Here is an 18,236-nt window from a genome sequence, read left to right as displayed (position 1 = left end):
GCTCGATCACTCCATCTCTCAGATCGGGAGTCGACATAGAAATCTACTCAACATAGTGAATTTCCCACAAGGGATACCATCTGTTTTCCTCTTGGCCATGTAGTTATCAGGCCACAACGTAGAACGGCGACCGGCCGCCTGCAAGTCCGGCTGAGACACGTCGAGGAGAGTATGCGGATTCAGCCGTACTCCATCATATAAGACCGGCAAAGAGACGATCCATGCAAATACGAACTGGACCCAAAGCTCATTTCTTCTTTGTGACGACAGGGATTCCCTCGCTTTCTTTCAGCTCCGCCAACCTCTTCTCACGCTCAGTAAGCTTTGCCCTCTCCTCCTTCAGCATCTGGTCGACGGTTTTGAGAGCTGCCGCCAACCTATCCAACTCTTTATTTTCTGTCGTCCTGCTGTATGGGTTTTTGGGGCTTTCGTTGTATGGGATTTCTGCCGTTCTTCCGCCCTGCTGCTGGACGACCTGTTTCGAATTCTTGCCGGCCTTCCCCTTGGGAGGCTGAGTCGCACCAGTACCACCAGTCAGGATGTCGTAGAACTGCTCTACCGGCTCGTTGAAGACAACCTCTTCGTAGTTCTGGCTGACAACCACCTCCCTTCGCTCCTTCTTCGCCTCGGCATCGGGTCCATATGGGTGCAGCTTCAGGCTGTGCCATAGAGTCTGCGGCTTCTCCGTAGACTCTGCAACAAAGTAGAGCTTGATCTGGATCTCGAATTCACCCCAGCCGGTCTCTGTAACTTCGAACGGAGGCTGTTCGACCGTGCGTACGGACTGCGCGTATGTCTCGTGCAGCTTGAACTGAACCTTCTTCAGCCAGTATGAGATGTCCTCGTCGTTCACACCCTTGACGTAGACGCGCCACTGATGCGTATGGTCCTCGGGGGCGTGTGGCGGTCGCTTCGCGGGGTCGAAGGGCTGTGCTTCACTGCCGTAGACTGGTTAACATGTTAGCAGGTGCAAATCCGGCTAGATATTATCGTGATACACGAGGGTTACGAACCGAACGGCCTGAAAACCGAAATACCCTGGAGGAAAGCTGTCAGTCTTGTTTGAATACAGTGGCGGGAATGGGAATGCTGACCCTTAGGCGTTTTGTTCCCGTGGCAGCTGGCATACTGCAGAACTAGACTCTGAAAAGATTTCTTGAACGTGTCGAAAGATTTCCGACTGCAGGAAGATAGGTAAATGATGTCGATCTAACGTCCACTGCTTGGAAGTGCGGAGAGTGGTTGCGGATGCAGTCCGCGAAGGGACTCCGCGCCGCGTTCCTGGCCTGACACGTGACTTTAAGGCTCGGGCGGCGGAGACGCTGTCGTCACTGCTCGGCGCCGGAGACTAGAGCGCGGAGGTCGCCAGAGCTCGTGCCTGAGCCCGGACTGCGCGGAATTGCTATCTCCACCACCATGACCCATTAAGACCGCGTCCTTGGTTGTTTTGTGTCCCTTCTGATATCTCCCATCTCCGACACAAGATGGCGTCCAAAAGAATCGTGGTTGCCGGCGGAAGCGGGTTCCTTGGTGCGGATCTACCATGCTGCCTTTATTGGAGGAGCTTCTCCGCGGATGCTAACCAACAAACGAGCAGGCTCGAGAATATGTAAAGCAGCCGTCGCCAGAGGTTGGTCTGTGACTTCTCTAAGGTATCCTTCACCCCGGTGCTATGACAATGTCATTGAAGCTGAAATCTTGGACCTACAGTCGATCGGGAGAACCACGATGGGACACTATCACGGATTCGCGCGAGCCACCCAGTTGGGCGAGCGGCGTCGAGTGGGCCAAAGCGGATATTCTGAAACCCAGCACCTACAAGCCATTCTTGAAGGATGCGAGCGCAGTAGTGCACAGTATGGGAATTTTGCTGGAGGCCGACTACAAGGGAGTTGTGCAAGGGAGAGAATCCTTAATTAGCGGGTTGCAGAGGGCGTTCAGCTCCTCGAAACTGGGAAGCCAGAATCCTTTAGAAAGAAAAGAAGGAGAGGCGCTGGTGCCAAAAGAAAAAGATGGCCAGTGGACATACGAGCTTATGAATAGGGACTCTGGTTCGTTTACTATCTATGGCTGCTTTGTTGTGGATCCAAGAACTGACTTAAGACACTCATTAATAGCCATCGCATTAGCGCAGGAATCCTCTAATGAACATGTTCCCGCGTTCGTATATATCTCCGCTGCCGCAGGGGCACCAATTCTCCCAGCGAGATACATCACCACCAAAAGGGAGGCTGAAGCAACCATAGCCTCTTCGCTTCCAGAGTTGCGGAGCGTCTTCGTGCGGGCCCCTTTCATGTACGACTCCAGCAGGAAATTCACATTACCGATAGCGTTGGGTGGAATTATCGCTTCAGAGCTCAATTCTCTCATCGGTGGCAGGCTTCAGTTCTTGGGATCTATGGCAGAGAAACCTCTTCAGGTTGACGTGGTCGGTGAGGCCGTTGTCGAGGCGATCGATAATGATTCGACGAGGGGTGCTGTCGGAATAAAGAAAATAGAAGCACTGGCCACCAAAGCTTGGAGAAAGAGTATGCTCTGAGCACCTTTGGTGAAGGGTCCTCTTAGGAAGGTAGCCTGGAATACTTCCGGAAGGAGACCAAACTCCAAGCCTGTGGGATAGCCAACCACGCCTGGAGCGTAACGAGGAATTCGATGTTGCACTGTACTATACGAAGATAACCCTGATCATATCATAGTGCCACGCTCAAAGCTGTCCCTAATTTCCGCAGTGTACTATAACGAACCAGGTTAGTCGAGAGAACTTTGAAACAGTAAAGGAACAGGACATACCTTGTTATAGAACCGGGCAAGTTTCTGGTTGAACTGTTTGTTCTTCTCATTGATATAGGTGACGTCGGGCTCTTCTTCGCCCCGTCGTTCCCTGCGTTTCTTCAGCCGGACTTCCTCCGCCTTCCTAAGGTCTGCCACCAGCCTGTCCACGGCGGCTCGATCAGGTTTATTCTCGGCGAAACCAGTCGTGTCCGCTGTCGAGTAGAAGGTACCGTTCTTATCGATAGCGACCAGCTCTCCATCGTTGGTTTCCACAATCTCGAGGTCACCACTTGCGGCAGCCTTCTCAACAGCAGCCAACTTCTCCCTCGTATAGGCTTCCAGGTCAGGTTGCAGCTCCCGCATCTGTCTCTTGTAAACTTTACGCGCATCTTGTCGATAATCCTGGAATGCTACGTCATCGCGATGACGCTGCTTCTTTTCCATGCGCCTGTCCCATTTCTCAGATTCCTCGACAGTCCAGTCCCATGCACGTTTGCGTTCGAAATCCTCCCCGGCAGCTTCAATGTCAGCTTTTAGGAGGTTATGCGATGCGAATGCATGCTTGCGCGATAAGGACGACATCTGAGCTGGATCAGTGGCGAGGCGTTGAGACTCTGCCGCAGTCTCTTTCAAATTTCGATCAGTCTCGGTTTTCTGGTTTCACGTCAGCCTCTGTAGACATCTAACGACCGGAGAGACAGAAAGAAAAGACCCTGCAGGCTGAAGGTGACCGATGGGGAGAGGTGGGAATACTCACAGCACGCGCTTTAAGCGCTTTGAACCTCTCTAGCCTTTCGCGGGCCCTGGCAGCAGCAGCATCATCCTCCTTAGGTCCGAAGGCGCCATCAGTTGAAGTGTTTGCCTCTGGTGCCTTTGAGGAATCCGGAGATCCTTCAGCATCGCGGCCAGCTTGCCCGTTCTCGCTCTGCTCAGCAGATTGGCGCTTCATGGGTTCAGAACTCTCCGGGAGATCTGAAGTAGAGTCTTTTGTCTTGTTGTCTGAAGACATATTTCTCTACAATGATGTAAATAAAAGCCAGAAGATAACGGTCTGTCGTCTCGTTAAGTCAAGCGGCGATAGAGAGCAGGCGTAGAGCGCGCCTGGAGGCAAGGTTAGAGCGACGAGGTTGGCTGGAGCGCCTGACGTGCGGTGACAATACCGTAATGTACCGCCTCTTGGCACGATGTTGTCGCGATGGGGCTGGATGGGTCCTGTCAACACGCCCGAGCATTCTTTGGCTTCCAAGATCCACTTCCTGCATGTCGCTCGTTAAAGCTCCACTTTGCTGGTCGTTCATGCCGCGCTCCCGTTCTCATCTTCTATGGCTGTCGTCGAAGCTACAGCTCTGCGCCCAGCGCTCCATTTCTTCTGGAGCGCCTCTCCCCAATGCCGCGTTTCAAATCAGAAGCAGCTATCAAGACCCTGAGCCTACAGCGTCTCAATTGCTCAGGTTTGCGCTGACTGGCACTACTCAGCATCTACAAAACCCTATATCGAAATCAGAACTTGATCGACACCTCGAGGCGACCTTCTTCGAGAAATGGCCGTACATAAATCGCCCTCTGCCTCCGTGGCAGCCTTTCCAGCGAAAACAGGTCGACTCTACTGCCAAATCCCTTCGGAAAGAGCTGCGATATGACGTGGAGAATTTAGCAGATCTTCGTGGGTTGATCGAGCGGAATGTGAATACAGCGGAGAGCGGCGCGCTCTTTGAAGACGTGGGTGAAGCACTTGGTCAGACGTTAGAGCGCTGTCAGCGATATAATTCGTACGGAGAAATACTGTCGATCATAAATGCGTTGGTTTCGAGGTTGGAGAGGCTGGGAGCTACCGTGTCGAGAGACATGTACTTTCTGGGGATGCAATACGCTTGCTTGTGCTTTTCAGCGCCAGCTCTTGAATACCATCTTCATGGCTATCGAAGGACTGGCTCTCCGCGATTAGGTCTTCAGTCTAGCGTTAAGCTAGTGAAGTCGCTTCTATCTTCGATACTCCCCATCCGTTTCGAAAACCCAGCCTACGATGCAAGTTCCATGCTCAGTTTAGTCACCGGTGAGAATCAGTCTCGTCAAGATCCCCAACACACACTAAGTGATATCCTTTATTGGTCTGACCCCAAGTCATCAACAAAGGACATAGGAACATATGCTTATGTCCTCGGCAAGTTGGGGAGCGAGAAATCATTGCGCAGATTATGGGATCGACTGCGCCAGCAGCTATCTACCAACCCTAGTTCGCGGGATATATACGCTGCGTACTCCTGTGCGATGGCTTTTATCGACGTTGGAGAGTCAGAAGCGGCTGCAACCTGTCTCAAGGAGACATCTGGGCATGTAAACAATGCACTACCGGACATCGCAAAGAGTTATCTACTCACAAGGCTACTTGCCGAGCCTAACGTACGTGCAGCAGTGTCTGAACATGCCGGAGAACAGGAGTTTACCAGGGTGCTCGAGGAGCAGCTACGGATTATCGAGAGCAGGCTGGGTTTGAAGTGGCAGGAGGAGCAGTCAATTCATTCAAACATCAATGATCTCTCCTGCCATGTTACAGATCAATCTCTCCTGACAATAGATGGTGAAAGCGTGGGATTTGAGAGCATCCAGCGTTTGATTGCAGAAATACGCGCTCTAGGCTCCTCCAATTCAAGATCTGACCTCTCCGCGATTGCTGATCTACTGAATGAGCATGAAGGTGATGAAATTCCCCTTTTCACACAGAATCTTAAGACTGGGCCCCTTGAGTTTGCCTGGTTTCCACAGTGCTCTCCAATTGAGTTCTCTGGCTGCCTGACACCTGCAGGACATGATGCTTCAGTTTCCAACTCACCGGCTTCTTTGGGGTTGCTGCGTGGGCGTTTCAATGACCACGGAACGCCCCTAACCACGGAGCGCTCTCTTCACCTAATTCAGCTTGGGTATTTGGGTATGCGGCCGGCGTTATCCGTGATGGGTTCAGACCGTTCTCGTCCAAGACAGCATGGTGAGTGGAAGGACACTGGACATATCGTTGCCTGGGATCGAGTGGTTGGCAACTTTGTCATCGTTTTTACCGGAAAGGGTCGGGGTATCATCAATCCCGGTCTACAGTCTCCCACTCTGCAACCCCCATCAGGACTTGGCATTGTTTCGAGACTCGTAATACCCGAAGATCCACGCGATTTTAAGCCCAGTATTACAGATGTTCTCATTCGAGAACAAAATGCTGGGAATGCCGGGACATATCACTTTGATGTCGATTCAAGTAATAACCTCACTCCTTGATGTCAGCTCGTCCTATGCCTTGGGCTTCAGCAACGATAATCTTCTAAGCCTACTTCGGGAATGTGTGGTAACACTCGAGGTCACCGGCTATTGCACTGCAATTGCTAGGCAGTCTAGGAATTGCTACGGCTAAATCAGAAAATCCTGTCTCAGACCGCGGTTGGAAGGATAGACAACTTAAGATATCGATATGTTTACAGTACATGTGACTACATCTGGAATGCGTTAATACGGCAGCAATTGCATCGCCTCACGCTAGAGGCTTATTTGGTGTACATATTTCGACATGCGTTGCTTGCTGCGGTTAGACCGTGTGATCACCGAACAATTTCTACAGTCGCCACAAAAGCAGTTCCCAAATGTTCAGGTCACAGGTCGAATGACGACGGCTTGCACATGATGTTGCAAATGGGGCTGCGGCTCTTGGTTCCGATTCTGTTCTAGTTCTGTCGGGGAACGCTTGGGGCTTGATCTTCATGGGTTATATGGTAATTCTCACAGGTAGTTTCATTTCTAGTGCTATATTTGTGGAAATAAATACGATTTGTCGCTCTTATATTTCTTAACGATAGTATTTTCATTTTGCACTGATCTTGGCCTAGGACATTATCCTAACTTTTGCTTACCTGGTCGTGGATGTTTGATATTGTTGTTATTCATATTGATACTATACTAACTCTGGCTCTAGAGCCTTCTAATAATTCTAATGAGAAGGATAAGATGGCAGTGATGGCAATAGACTTCTGCGCGTTAGGGTAAGCGCTGCTAAGGTCGTTGAAAATGAGATAGATACTCGTGTCGTGCATCATTCGATTCAGCTTGCCACTGCTTCCTAACAAGCTCGTCCCGTATGAACTTAGGATAAATGTAAGGATATCGGCAACGCATGATGAGGTTGGCTGTATGGGACGGCATAGCAAACACACTGCATACGGCGCATCCCCCCAGTCCCATGCCCAATCTCGGTACCTGGTAACAGGAAGTTTCTTGCCAATGGTAAGACTTAAGCCTCAACATCCGTAGACCCGGGTAAGACAATTAGGCTACTTACTGGCTTATTGTTATTTGGATAGGGACTGACTGTTTTCGGGTTGCACAGAGGCATGAACTCGGAGGAATTGGAGGTGACATCAGTGTGTCGTTTTAGGGATTATCCCGGTCATACTGTAATAGACCCCAGAACGATTCCTAGTATAGTCCCACCGACAGGAATGTTAGTTTGATGTTGCCCTCTAACTGCACGACCAGAATTCTCGTCTAGTTTCCTTGATGAGGTAGGACTGGTGCCCACCATGACCAAAGATTTAGCAGGCAATGATTAATGCGGCATCAAAATCTATCCTCTGCAAGTGGACCATATTAGGAATCCTTCCAGGGTCTACCGCAGTACTATCTCAGCGTTGAGAACGGGTACGGGCCACAAGAAACAAGCTCTCGGTCCCACGTACCGAGCCGAGCCGTCCACAAAGGCAAAGACGATTAAGATTATCGAGGCCGGGTTCTCAAATCTCAGGTGCTGCGGACATCGCAGACTGTGAAAGAGGAGAGGAGGAGTTTTCACTTTCGCTCTGTCTACCTAGGTAGCACCTACCTAGGCAGGTACCTACTCTATGCGCAAACATAGAAACCGATCAGTCATCAGGCGTCCCATCAGTAAAGATGGTCTCGAAGAAGAAAGATTTGGAATCTGGGCACATCTGCTTGCTTCTGCGTTCAGGTCGATCCAATGTCTCTTACCGCGGCCCAGTTCGACCAAGAGCCATACAATCTCATGAGATGCCCGGTGCATCTTGACTGGAAATCCTTTTCCAGGTACCGAGGTGAGAACCGGGAAATCACCCATACTATGTGTCACGCATTCCGGTAGTATCTCACCACTAGCATGTACACTGCATGATCCGAGACACGGCTGACTTCATAAAGGATTCTCATCAAATACGACCATCCGATATCGCGGGGAACACCTACAGGAGAATATCTTCAGCCTTTCAAGAGAGGAAGGAGAATGCTTCTCCCATGCTGCGGTGTTCCTGTTTACACCGACGGTCTCGAATATGAGATCATCAGGCATAAGCTTAGCGGCTGAAAGGTTCGGAATAAACAGGAAGAGACAACCACAACATGCACGCAACTGGCTTAAAGCGACGCTTCGGCCTCCTCTGGTAGACCTGAGATGTCTGTCGAACACAGCCACGGGCACGTGCAGACCGGGGGAGGACGAAAGGGTCTACGGTCGAGACGTCTCGTCTCCTCTTGGCTCGAGGACCAAAATCGTCGATTAAATGTAAAACGGTAAGTTCCTAGTAGATCGCTTGCTGCACGGCGTCAATGATGCGGTTCCATCTGGCTGCTGATAATTCAAGCGAGTCTACAAGAATACAACACGCTATCTGAAGTTATTGAGATACCCTAAAATACAGGATCTTTGTGAGAGACGTCGGCTAAAACTTGGAATACATACGCTTGAGAACCAGCACGAGCTATATTCGCGGAAATATTGATCCAGCCCGTTGACAAAGACTATGTTGATTAGAGTCTTAAGACAGGTGATGCCTGATGGGCACCATCCGGGACGACAAGGATCGGAGAGAGCCTAACGAACCAACAATGCGGTCCTGATGCAAGTCCAAATGTGATACATCACTTTGGAGTGGGACAAGAAGACAATCCAAACTTCCACTAACCTACATCAGTGGTAGAAGATATAGGCAACTGCCTGCCTGGGGAAGCGACGGTGCATGCATGAACAACGATCAGCTCGAGAGGGGAAATCATAGTGACTTATCTGGGAAGCATTTGGTTTCATCTGCTGCGTGCGAGCTGATATTCTATGGTCATCGACGAGGCTGCCACATAGAACAACTGAACTCGACGCCGCTTAGGCACCCAAGTGATTCAACCAGTCAGGCAATTATCAACACCTGCATAGTTCTGGCTAGTAAACAGAGGATGCGTTCGAAAGATCGTCGCGTCTCAGGACCATAAGCTTTCATCAATGAGAATTGATGGGAAATTGACAGTTGCATAAGGCAACATAGGACCAGTGTGTCAGGAAGATCGCCTCACTTCTAGCGACCCTGCGATCGAATCTCACCTTCCCTTTCCGCATGCAAAGGACTTGCCACTGCACTTCATCCAAGAACTGACAGGGCCTGGCTGTATGATATTCTTATTACGGATTGAGGAAATGAGAAGAATTGTCCAGGGTCGCCACCAATTGCTGGGCTTGAACAGAAGTGGCTTGTTGGAAATTAGGTCTCTTTTATTCGACTATGCATCCTATGTGCTAACTTTCGGCATTCCTAAACCTGGAACTAAATACGCTGGGAATTAGCCGGTGAAAGCCCCCGCACAATCGAATGCCAGATCGTGCAAGGGAAGTTGCCTTCCCGGATGACCTCAGTTGCCCCGCAAGTTCATTGTTCTCACAGAACGAGTCATGCTAACTTATAAATCAGTCTGGCACGGCAGGATAACTGATTGATACGGGATACTCCGTACATGCAGATTAGCGGCTTGTCCTGCGGATTGGAGAGGACATGCACCGAGATATTGACGGTGGCTACGCTATCCCATGTCATCGATCATCAAGATGTTCATCCCAAGGCTGTGGCCAGTAGCCAGTGGTCACCCACATGTCAGGCTAGAAGCCGCTTCCCTGAGACTATTCATCAGAGTCAGACGAAGCAGCTCCCCTGCGCTGGTGAGACGTTCCAAATTTCGTGTCTAATACTGTATATGTTCTCGATTATGCAAGTCCTAAGTAGTGACCCGGCGCAAACACGGTCGCTTCCCGGACGTGGCTACTGAGTATCGATCTAGTCCATTCTTTTCGTGTTAAATAACGCGAATTGAGTTTGGGGAACAAGGTGGCGTATATTGCTGCGAGTCGAACTGGAGAAAAAGAAAAAGAATTGCCCTCATTGTGTGGATAACGTTGTGCGGCCGGGGAAAAAAAAGATATACGGGTTGTATTTCGCACAGTCAGGATGCAATACCGGGTTCATCCCTGTGGTTGACGCCAAGACAGATTTCATGTGCTGCAGCGATTCTCATCCAGGTCAGGAGCTCCATGGCACCAACGGAATGGTTCTGTTATCTATGCAGCACACCTTGCGCAGTCCCTCCAATGGCAGAAAACCATGTATACTGGCAATACTCCGCTGGGTAGCACCAAGGAGGGCCCAAAACAGATGCAATCTCCCGCCACCACATGTGAAGGTGCCCCCTTCGCGATCGCGACGTCATGGACTTCAATATGCGCCCCATCGACTGAAGAAATCGGAATACCCCTGTCCCATGGGGCTGTGCGATCTAGCACCGGATCTCTAGCGACTCGGGACCTCGGCGGATGGTGGTACTAGCTACTATGTACTCCGTCCTCTCCGTCTTATCCCTGCTCTGCAGCATGCAGAACTAGGCGGATTCCAAAGATCGTTTCCAATAGCCGCGTTGGATTTCCAGGTGGGAAAGGTCGGCTACGAAGCCTCTAATGACTGCAAGCAAGTCGATAAGATTACCACATATCTGGTTTCTGGAATGCTTCTATCAATTATATCATTGGAACGAGGGCCTCAGCTCCCGTGTGTACGGATTTCTGGAAAGGTGATTCGTCTCATTGTGCCTTTCTACCGACGTCGAAACCCGATAGGAGCCAGGTGTCGACGTGAATCTCGCGTCCCAGCGGTCTGCCAGGGACGCGATGCTTCTGCACTTTTAATTTGTCCTCGTTATTACACATTCCGCCTTCGCTCTTTCGGCCTGTTCCCCAGATCTACTTCTGAGCTGTACCGGTTTGTGGTTCTCGGACGGCAGGGTTTGCATCAGACGTGGCTATCCCACTAGCCGCTTCTTGCTTGATATACCGATCCCACGCATCCTACAGTGTTGTTTCTTTTGGACAAAGTGCTGCTGCGAGCCTCACCGCTTTCAATCCCCTCTCTATGAAGGTGAGCCTCTACAAACTCCTACTAACAGTCTGCCAATTCATCTCGGTACATCTCTCATGCCCCCTGACAAGGCTTACCTGAGCCTTGGTGGGGGCTTTCATTTGCGCCCAACTTAGTACATGAACTATCAATTTCAGCCTGGACTGAGACTGTTAACACTCACTTAGTGTGCAACTTCCAAAAGCAAGTTACAGAAACTATATATTTTCTCCTTCTCTTCGGGTTTTCTCTCCCCTCTAGTGTCATGATCATTACATTTAATAGCCACTTTGCTTGACCTCTTTTCGGGCTCCTCCGCGGATACCTGCACTGCGCACACTGCTGGCACTGAATATATATCAAACCTTTTCGCTGTGCCCCGCACAAATCAGAATAAGTTAGGGGAAAGAAAGAAGACAACACAGAACGGAATTTCTCTCAATGTCTGAACAACCAACTCTGAAACGTGGAACCTCCACCTCTGGAAGTGCATATGCCTCCTCATCTGGATATACTGCGTTCCAACAGCAGCAGCAGCAGCCACAGCAACATTCAAGCTACTATCCTGCGCAAAGACCTCCAAGCTTTCTGTACCCTGCTAATCAGTCTTACGACCCCACTGCGTCTTCCAGAGCACTTGTCTATCATTCTCCGCCCTACGGGCATGGGCAGTACTATTCTGCCGCCCCAGCAGAGAGTTCTTATCTGCCACACTCTAGTAACTCAGCTTATAACCAGAGACCATCATGGTCTGCGAGTTCGTCTAGCCAACAGAAGCCTTTCTCTCTTTCCGGGACGGATCCTGAGGATCCGTCAAACCCCTACTATGCGGATTCGTACGCCTCCAAGCTAGGCTCTGAGACGGGGAGGGGATATTCATATTTTGGCTTAGGGGCGGCGGTGCAGATGTACGAAAGGAGTCCCCAGTAAAGCTCACCTTCTTCTCATTCAATTCAGAGCTGTCTCCTGAGTGTTTACATTCTGGACATCTCCTGTCCAGCACCAGGATAGCCAGGCTTCTCATGTTTCTGGTCGAACTGTTTATTTTTATCTAACGGGCATCATTCCGTTATACAGCAGTAGTAGCTCTAAATCATCTTCCTCGTCCGGTGCGACCACCACCGCAACGTCACCGGGCAGCGCTGTGTCTTCGTCGTCAACAACGAGCAATACTCACCGCTCGAGCGCTGCCCGCGGTGTCCCGCTGGGATTTGACCACCTCCTCCACCCCTTGTCTTCTCTCGCTCCGCCGCCACCTCCGCCGCCGGCACCATCATTATCATCACAGCCCCAGTCCCAAACTGCTGATGAGCCGACGTCCCGATTCAACTTGTGCATCCGTCAACAGCCTGTTGCGGCACGGGCCTGCGGTGCAGGAGACAAGGACCGGCGACCGATCGACCCGCCTCCGATCCTGCAGTTGCTCCTCACTAACTTCAATCCAGATTCGGAGGACGATGTTAACACACTTAGAGACCCATGTTTCACGGTCGGTTGCCTCCTTTACTCCGTGACGCAGCGGCCAACACCACCACCGTCATCTCGCAGCAGCACTACAAGCAGCAGCGGTTGCGGCATGGAGGGGGTAGGGACAGAGCAGCGCGTGCTCATCTCGCAGATGGTCGAGCTGCTCCCGTCATATAACACACCCGCCTCGATCGTCGTCGAAGAACCCAGCGGTGGGAGGCCCGGTAGAACAATCCAGGTGCTCTCGGGTAGGACGTTCGCCTCTCCTTTCTTCGTCGACGAAGACCCGGATCCCAATACGGCGCCTGCCATCTATCCTCCCATCACAACCACGACAGGGCCACGACCGCCCCGCGGACTGCCAGCGACATTTTTCGTCTTCGCCGATCTCTCCGTCCGCACGGCGGGCGTGTATCGGCTCCTGTTCCGGCTGATGAACTTTAACAACATCGAGGGCCCGGGCGAATCCAAGCCCATCCTGGCGGAGGTCTGGTCCGAACCATTCCGCGTGCACGCGGCCAAGGATTTCCCGGGCATGCAGGAGTCATCTTATCTGACGGAACGGCTGAAGGCGCTGGGAGTGGTGGAGTTGAAGATGAGGGGGAAGGGCAAAGGGAAGGGGAATTCGAAGGTGCAATGAATATGACAAATACATAGGAACAGTATGTATGTACGTACATAAGACACGGTATGAATGATATGGATATGGTATGGTATCGGTCGATGTTAGTCTGGGGGGGATCGCAGGTGGTTCCTGAGCTTGGTACGGTATCGCTTTGCAATTCTTTGGAGTCCATTTTGGGGGTTTCTGATCTCATCTCTGCGCTGTCATCCACATGCATACTTTCGTTAATTGGTCTCTTTCTTGGCAGATTGACAACAGACAAACCAAAAGATGAAGAGATGCATGAAAACAAGTAACCAAGCAGACATAGTAGGTTGTGTTGGGGAGAGAGAGGGTAAAAAAAGGTAGGTAAATGGGTATACATAATTCCTATCCATTCCTCCGTATCTATCTATACATGGAATGTGCTCTATAATACAGGGGGGTATCATGTTAAGAATGATCTGTTTGTACGGTATTCCAGATCCAATTCCGAACGTTCATCATGGAACAAGTCATGGAATCGACGAAGATTAGTTTTTGGGGTTAAGTTCAAGGAGGCTAAGATCTCAGAAACTCGACCTCTCTTTTATCTCTCATGTCCGATGCTCTTGATTCATCGGGAACAGCATTTTAAGCGGATTCGTGGATCTCATAAGACCGCAGAAAGAACAACTGTCGACAAGTCGACGTGTTATGTCCCCAAGTTCTTGGTTCCATTCCGCATGGCGTTCTTCATGGACTAGAGACACCATCGAGAGAGAGAGAGAGAGAGAGAGAGATGGAGACGGTTGAATACCTCTCTCCCGACGGACTGAGTGAGCATTCCAGAGAGTATGCGTGTGTATCCGCACACGCATACCTCACTGAGATAGACATATGAGAATCAGGTATCTAGTAGCTGCATCGGGATCTTGACATCGAACTCCTTACTGTCCCAATTCTCCTTCAACCGCCTGACGAATGGCAGAATCTTCTTCTCCGTCTCGGCAACCTCGAGGTACTGCTTCCCCACCTCCGAGTAGCCGTCTTCGCGGAGGAGCATGGACAGGATGAGCGCGGCCTTGCGACTGCCGTGGTTGAAGGCCAGCTCGTACCAGTCGATTGCGAGCTTGCGGTAGTCTTCCCTCGTCCTGGACTGGCCGAACAGTGCGGAGATCTTGCGGTGCAGGAAGCCTTTTTTGTTCTTCCCTTCTCCTTCTCCTTCATCTGACAGAGGAAACCGTCCGTGGTAGATCAGATAGTAGAAGTTCGCCAGCTTGCGACATGCCTCGGGGTCGCCCGACGTGGCAGCCTTGTTCAAACACTCCTCGTACATCTCCATGTTCCCTTCCTGCTGCATGATCTGCGCGTAGGTGACCAGCGCCACGGGGTCCTGGTACTCGAGGGCGGCCATCTTGAGCGTCTCATCGGTGGCCTTGCGGTCCCCGACTTTCTCCTTCAGCCACGCGTACAGCTTCCAGGGGGGCTCGATTCTGCCTTTTAGGGTGATGTCCTCGCCCATCGGCGGCTGGATCTTCGTCGGGTAGATCCTGGGCATGACCTTCTCGAGGAGGGCGAGCGCTTCCTTATACTGTCCCCTCTGGCTCAGGACCTTGGCGTGTACGACCATCGCGCGGGGGTCCTGGTCCTTGATCGCGAGCTCTTCGACGCGGTTGAACACAGCAGTGCGCGGGGGGATACTCATCTTTTTGAGTGTGTTGCTCACCCCGAGGATGATCGGTTCACGCGCGCCGGCTTGTGTGGTTGCGACGAAAGCCCAGTCGCTGACTTCTTCAACGAGGGTTCCGAGCGTCATGGCGACGTACCAGACGCTGTCGAGGTCTATGGAGGTTACGGGCAAAAGAGGAAAGCGAGTGTTAGCAGGACTTGCTTTATCGAATGCGGGATCGCAATTGAAGTAATGAAAGGCAAAGAAGGAAAGAAAGAAAGCAGTCCAACACACATCACGCCCATTATTATTGTTATTATTCGAACCGCTCGAAGCAGCAGAACGTACATACCTCTCGATATTCTCAGAGCCGCATACTTGTCCGGCGGCCCGGACCGGGCCTCATGTACAAGCCGTTTTGCCAGGTACATAAAGTTCTCATAACTTATGTCGCCCAGAATCCCGGCGGTTTTTGCGGAAGAGTAGATCGCTCCTCCAATCTTGTCCAGGTCGGCCTGCAGATACTCTATCCCACTTTCCTCTGGAACTTCGGAGAACCCTGTCAGACCCTGCGGTTGTTGCACCTTCACCCTCCGTAATCCAGAAGCAGGAACAGGTCTACGGACCGCCGGATTAGGAGGCGTCGCGCGGAACGATCTCCTGGGGTTGCGCGTGTGGATCAAGATGGAGGCTGGCGATTCAGCCAATAACACATAAGGGGGTCGTATTCCACCAAGAGGCCATGATGGCCATCTCCGGGCGGCCATTGTGTATGAGTGAGGGACGTGGTGGAGGAGGGAGGAGGAAGAGGTGAGATAAAGAGACGGAAGACGTCGAAGCTTTGAGGCCGTCAGGAACATCTCTCCGCCGGCCGACGAGAGCCGCACGACACAACATGACATGAACCTCCGCCATCTGCCTCCAGGGCTTCCTACACATGAGAGAATCACTCTCCAGACGACATTATTAACCTTGATAGGACACCATGACCAGCTCTCTCGCCTCCCTTCCCGCAAAGACCAGCGCAGGGCTGCTCCTCCGCCGCCCTCCTCCCGTCGTACTGCGGACTCCCCGCCATCATCTCCGATCCCCCTCCTACTCGACCTCCGCCGCCGCCTCGATCCCCCCCTCCTCTCCTCCAGCCTGCACGCTCTCCTCCCTCGACCACGTCGTCCTGACCGTCCGCTCCATCAAGGACTCCGTTGACTTCTACACCAAGATCCTGGGCATGGCGCACCAGACGTACCCGGCGCCCTCCGACAACACCGAGCACCACGCCCTCCTCTTCGGCGGCTCCAAGATCAACCTGCGCGAGTTCAAGGTGGGCCAGAACAAGGCCAACCCCAACTCCGAGCCCAAGGCGCGCACGGTCCTCCCGGGCACGGCGGATCTGTGCTTCATGACGGATCAGGACGTCACGGACGTGGTGGGGGAGCTGCAGACGAGGGGCATCGAGGTGTTGAACGTGGACGGCCATGCGCCCGGGCAAGGGCTGGGGAAGAAGGTCGCCAGGCGCATGGGGGCGAGAGGACCGCTGAGGAGTGTGTATGTGAGGGATCCGGATGGGAATCTGATTGAGTAGGCTGTGCCCTCTCTCTTTTGTTTCTCTCGTTTTGTTCGAGTGCTTTGGTTCCTGAGATCCTGGGGCTGTATCTGATCTGTGCGTTGCTGTCGGCCGCTGACATTGCCGCAAGGATCTCGAATCCGACTACGTAAACTTCCTGCGTCCGATGGATCGCTGCTGTGACGTTGACCATCTATGCTGTTGAGGCTTTTTCCGGCTGGTACGGCTGTACGATATGATCCGTCTGCTTATGGAGTGTATGAGTATGACGTACGGTTCTCTATCGAGAGAGCCTGGCACCGCAGGAAGTAAGAGTAATGTCCTTGATATACTTTAGTAGCGCTTAATAGTCAAAAGAGTGACAATGACAGAAGATATAATTCGAGCTGCCTCCAACATGGCCTAGTCATTATTGAAGAGAACAGTTTCGTATAGATAATAAAACACGTTTCGAAGGATCTATCTGCCTTCCAAAAACAGTAGTACATGATCATGAGGTGCTTTGCCAGCTCGCCGAGAAAATGGGAACACGGTCCATCCCATCTACATCCAAATTGTTCGATCAACATAATAATATACATTTCCGCCGTTTTGCCTTTTTGCTGCGACTGTAGATAGAACATGATGACGGAGAGAGGGGAAAACGAGGAGAAAAAAACCGGCATTCCCATCACAGACGACATAAAATCGTTCCACACATATAAACACCCTTTTCCACCGAAACAAAACCTCCCCCAGAGCAGAGTTCAATTTGGTGGAAAAGAAGTTTACTCCATGGTAGCCTTGGCGCCGAGCCCCTTGAGCGTCTCGATGATCTTCTCGGCCTCCTCCTTGGGCACCGACTCCTTCAGGACCTTGGGCACGCTCTCGACGAACTTCTTGCTGTCGACCAGGGACAGACCGAGCATGGACTTGATCTCCTTGATGACCTTGGGCTTGGCGGCCGCGTCGTACGACTCGAGCTTAAGGTTGAACAGCGTCTTCTCCTGGGCGGCGGGTGCTGCCTCCTCCTCAGACTCGGCGGCAGCAGGCGCTGCTGCGGCCGCCTGGCCGGCACCCGGGGCGACGGCGAAACCGCCGACGGGCATGTCGGGGATGTTCAGGCGGGACTGCAATGAAGCCGGTCAGCAAAATATCACAAACCCTACGGGCGCTCAAAATTATGTTTAGACCAAGGAATCCAAGCAGATATGTTCTTTTTGCTCCCCGCGACCCTGGGTCAAGAAAAAAAGCACCACCACCCACCTTCAAGCTGGCCACCAGATCGGCCGTCTCCAGCAGGGTCAATTGACTGATCTGATCCACAATCTGCGCAATCTTGGGGTTGGTAGGAGCGGCAGCCGGCTCAGCACCAGCCTCGGTGGACTGCCATCTCCGGGCGGGCGTCCTTCGGCGCTGGGCCAGGTATGATGTGGAAGAGACACGGAGGGCGGAGGAGGAAGGGCGGACGATGTGTCTGCAGCATCGAGCTGCGGCCTGCGAGGGGATTGCCATGGCTGCGGACGAGGAACTGGGGGCGCTGACGAGAACGGCGACGAGGAGCGGTTGGACGAGATATTATGAAGCTCTCCCGATCGATCTTTTGCGGCAGAGAAACTCGCCGGCCGGAAAATCTGGCGCACGTGATCTGTTACGAGCGACGCTCTGTTACCGTATATGACAGGACAGAACAGTACCGTACGTCCTTGCCGCATCGGATGACGTGCTCGCCGCAAACGTCCTGTGTGAAACACTGATATCTTGTTCTCCTCTCCTCATCTTTGATTACATCTCTTCCCCCTCACATCCATCCGCCATGATGGACCTCTACTTCTCGCCGCGCGAGAAATGCATCGCGACCTGGATCATGCTCGCCTGGATCTCTGTCCGCTCTGGCAACTTCATCATCAACTACGTCCGCCGCAGCGTGCGCAAAGCTGAGGCCCGCAGGCATCGACGACGGCGCAGCCTGCGCGCCATGCCGCCGAGAACTGGAGCGTGGGGTTG

At 52.1% G+C, this 18,236-nt stretch overlaps 8 protein-coding genes across 8 annotated transcripts; 4 read left to right on the top strand and 4 right to left on the bottom strand.

The window, feature by feature from the left end:
• Positions 1-247: 247 nt before the first annotated feature.
• On the bottom strand, positions 248-1,127 carry VTN00DRAFT_7667 (uncharacterized protein; the record flags this gene model as incomplete). The annotated part of the gene is made up of 3 exons (XM_069434435.1): positions 248-948; positions 1,014-1,038; positions 1,095-1,127. 3 exons carry the CDS (start codon positions 1,125-1,127, stop codon positions 248-250), a joined length of 759 nt encoding a protein of 252 aa, XP_069285933.1.
• Positions 1,128-1,484: 357 nt separating this feature from the next.
• VTN00DRAFT_7666 (uncharacterized protein) lies at positions 1,485-2,539 on the top strand (the record flags this gene model as incomplete). Its single annotated transcript, XM_069434434.1, has 4 exons — positions 1,485-1,530; positions 1,598-1,652; positions 1,711-2,051; positions 2,118-2,539. The coding sequence occupies 4 exons, from the start codon at positions 1,485-1,487 to the stop codon at positions 2,537-2,539; spliced, it is 864 nt and encodes a 287-aa protein (XP_069285932.1).
• Positions 2,540-2,685: 146 nt separating this feature from the next.
• VTN00DRAFT_7665 (uncharacterized protein) lies at positions 2,686-3,721 on the bottom strand (the record flags this gene model as incomplete). Its single annotated transcript, XM_069434433.1, has 3 exons — positions 2,686-2,733; positions 2,791-3,426; positions 3,530-3,721. The coding sequence occupies 3 exons, from the start codon at positions 3,719-3,721 to the stop codon at positions 2,686-2,688; spliced, it is 876 nt and encodes a 291-aa protein (XP_069285931.1).
• Positions 3,722-4,068: 347 nt separating this feature from the next.
• On the top strand, positions 4,069-6,036 carry VTN00DRAFT_7664 (uncharacterized protein; the record flags this gene model as incomplete). Its single annotated transcript, XM_069434432.1, has 1 exon — positions 4,069-6,036. One exon carries the CDS (start codon positions 4,069-4,071, stop codon positions 6,034-6,036), a length of 1,968 nt encoding a protein of 655 aa, XP_069285930.1.
• Positions 6,037-11,870: 5,834 nt separating this feature from the next.
• VTN00DRAFT_7663 (uncharacterized protein) lies at positions 11,871-13,071 on the top strand (the record flags this gene model as incomplete). Its single annotated transcript, XM_069434431.1, has 2 exons — positions 11,871-11,890; positions 12,042-13,071. The coding sequence occupies 2 exons, from the start codon at positions 11,871-11,873 to the stop codon at positions 13,069-13,071; spliced, it is 1,050 nt and encodes a 349-aa protein (XP_069285929.1).
• Positions 13,072-13,921: 850 nt separating this feature from the next.
• VTN00DRAFT_7662 (uncharacterized protein) lies at positions 13,922-15,453 on the bottom strand (the record flags this gene model as incomplete). Its single annotated transcript, XM_069434430.1, has 2 exons — positions 13,922-14,859; positions 15,039-15,453. 2 exons carry the CDS (start codon positions 15,451-15,453, stop codon positions 13,922-13,924), a joined length of 1,353 nt encoding a protein of 450 aa, XP_069285928.1.
• A 218-nt stretch (positions 15,454-15,671) lies between these two features.
• VTN00DRAFT_7661 (uncharacterized protein) lies at positions 15,672-16,402 on the top strand (the record flags this gene model as incomplete). The annotated part of the gene is made up of 2 exons (XM_069434429.1): positions 15,672-16,264; positions 16,381-16,402. The coding sequence occupies 2 exons, from the start codon at positions 15,672-15,674 to the stop codon at positions 16,400-16,402; spliced, it is 615 nt and encodes a 204-aa protein (XP_069285927.1).
• A 615-nt stretch (positions 16,403-17,017) lies between these two features.
• On the bottom strand, positions 17,018-17,744 carry VTN00DRAFT_7660 (mitochondrial 54S ribosomal protein bL12m; the record flags this gene model as incomplete). Its single annotated transcript, XM_069434428.1, has 2 exons — positions 17,018-17,359; positions 17,496-17,744. The coding sequence occupies 2 exons, from the start codon at positions 17,742-17,744 to the stop codon at positions 17,018-17,020; spliced, it is 591 nt and encodes a 196-aa protein (XP_069285926.1).
• Between the last annotated feature and the right edge of the window lie 492 nt (positions 17,745-18,236).

The sequence above is a fragment of the Thermoascus crustaceus genome (assembly GCF_041956765.1).
Source record: "Thermoascus crustaceus strain CBS 181.67 unplaced genomic scaffold VTN00scaffold_5, whole genome shotgun sequence".
Lineage (NCBI taxonomy): Eukaryota > Fungi > Ascomycota > Eurotiomycetes > Eurotiales > Thermoascaceae > Thermoascus > Thermoascus crustaceus.
The sequence above is the reverse complement of the archived record's forward strand: the minus strand, read 5'-3'. Positions and strand labels throughout refer to the sequence as shown.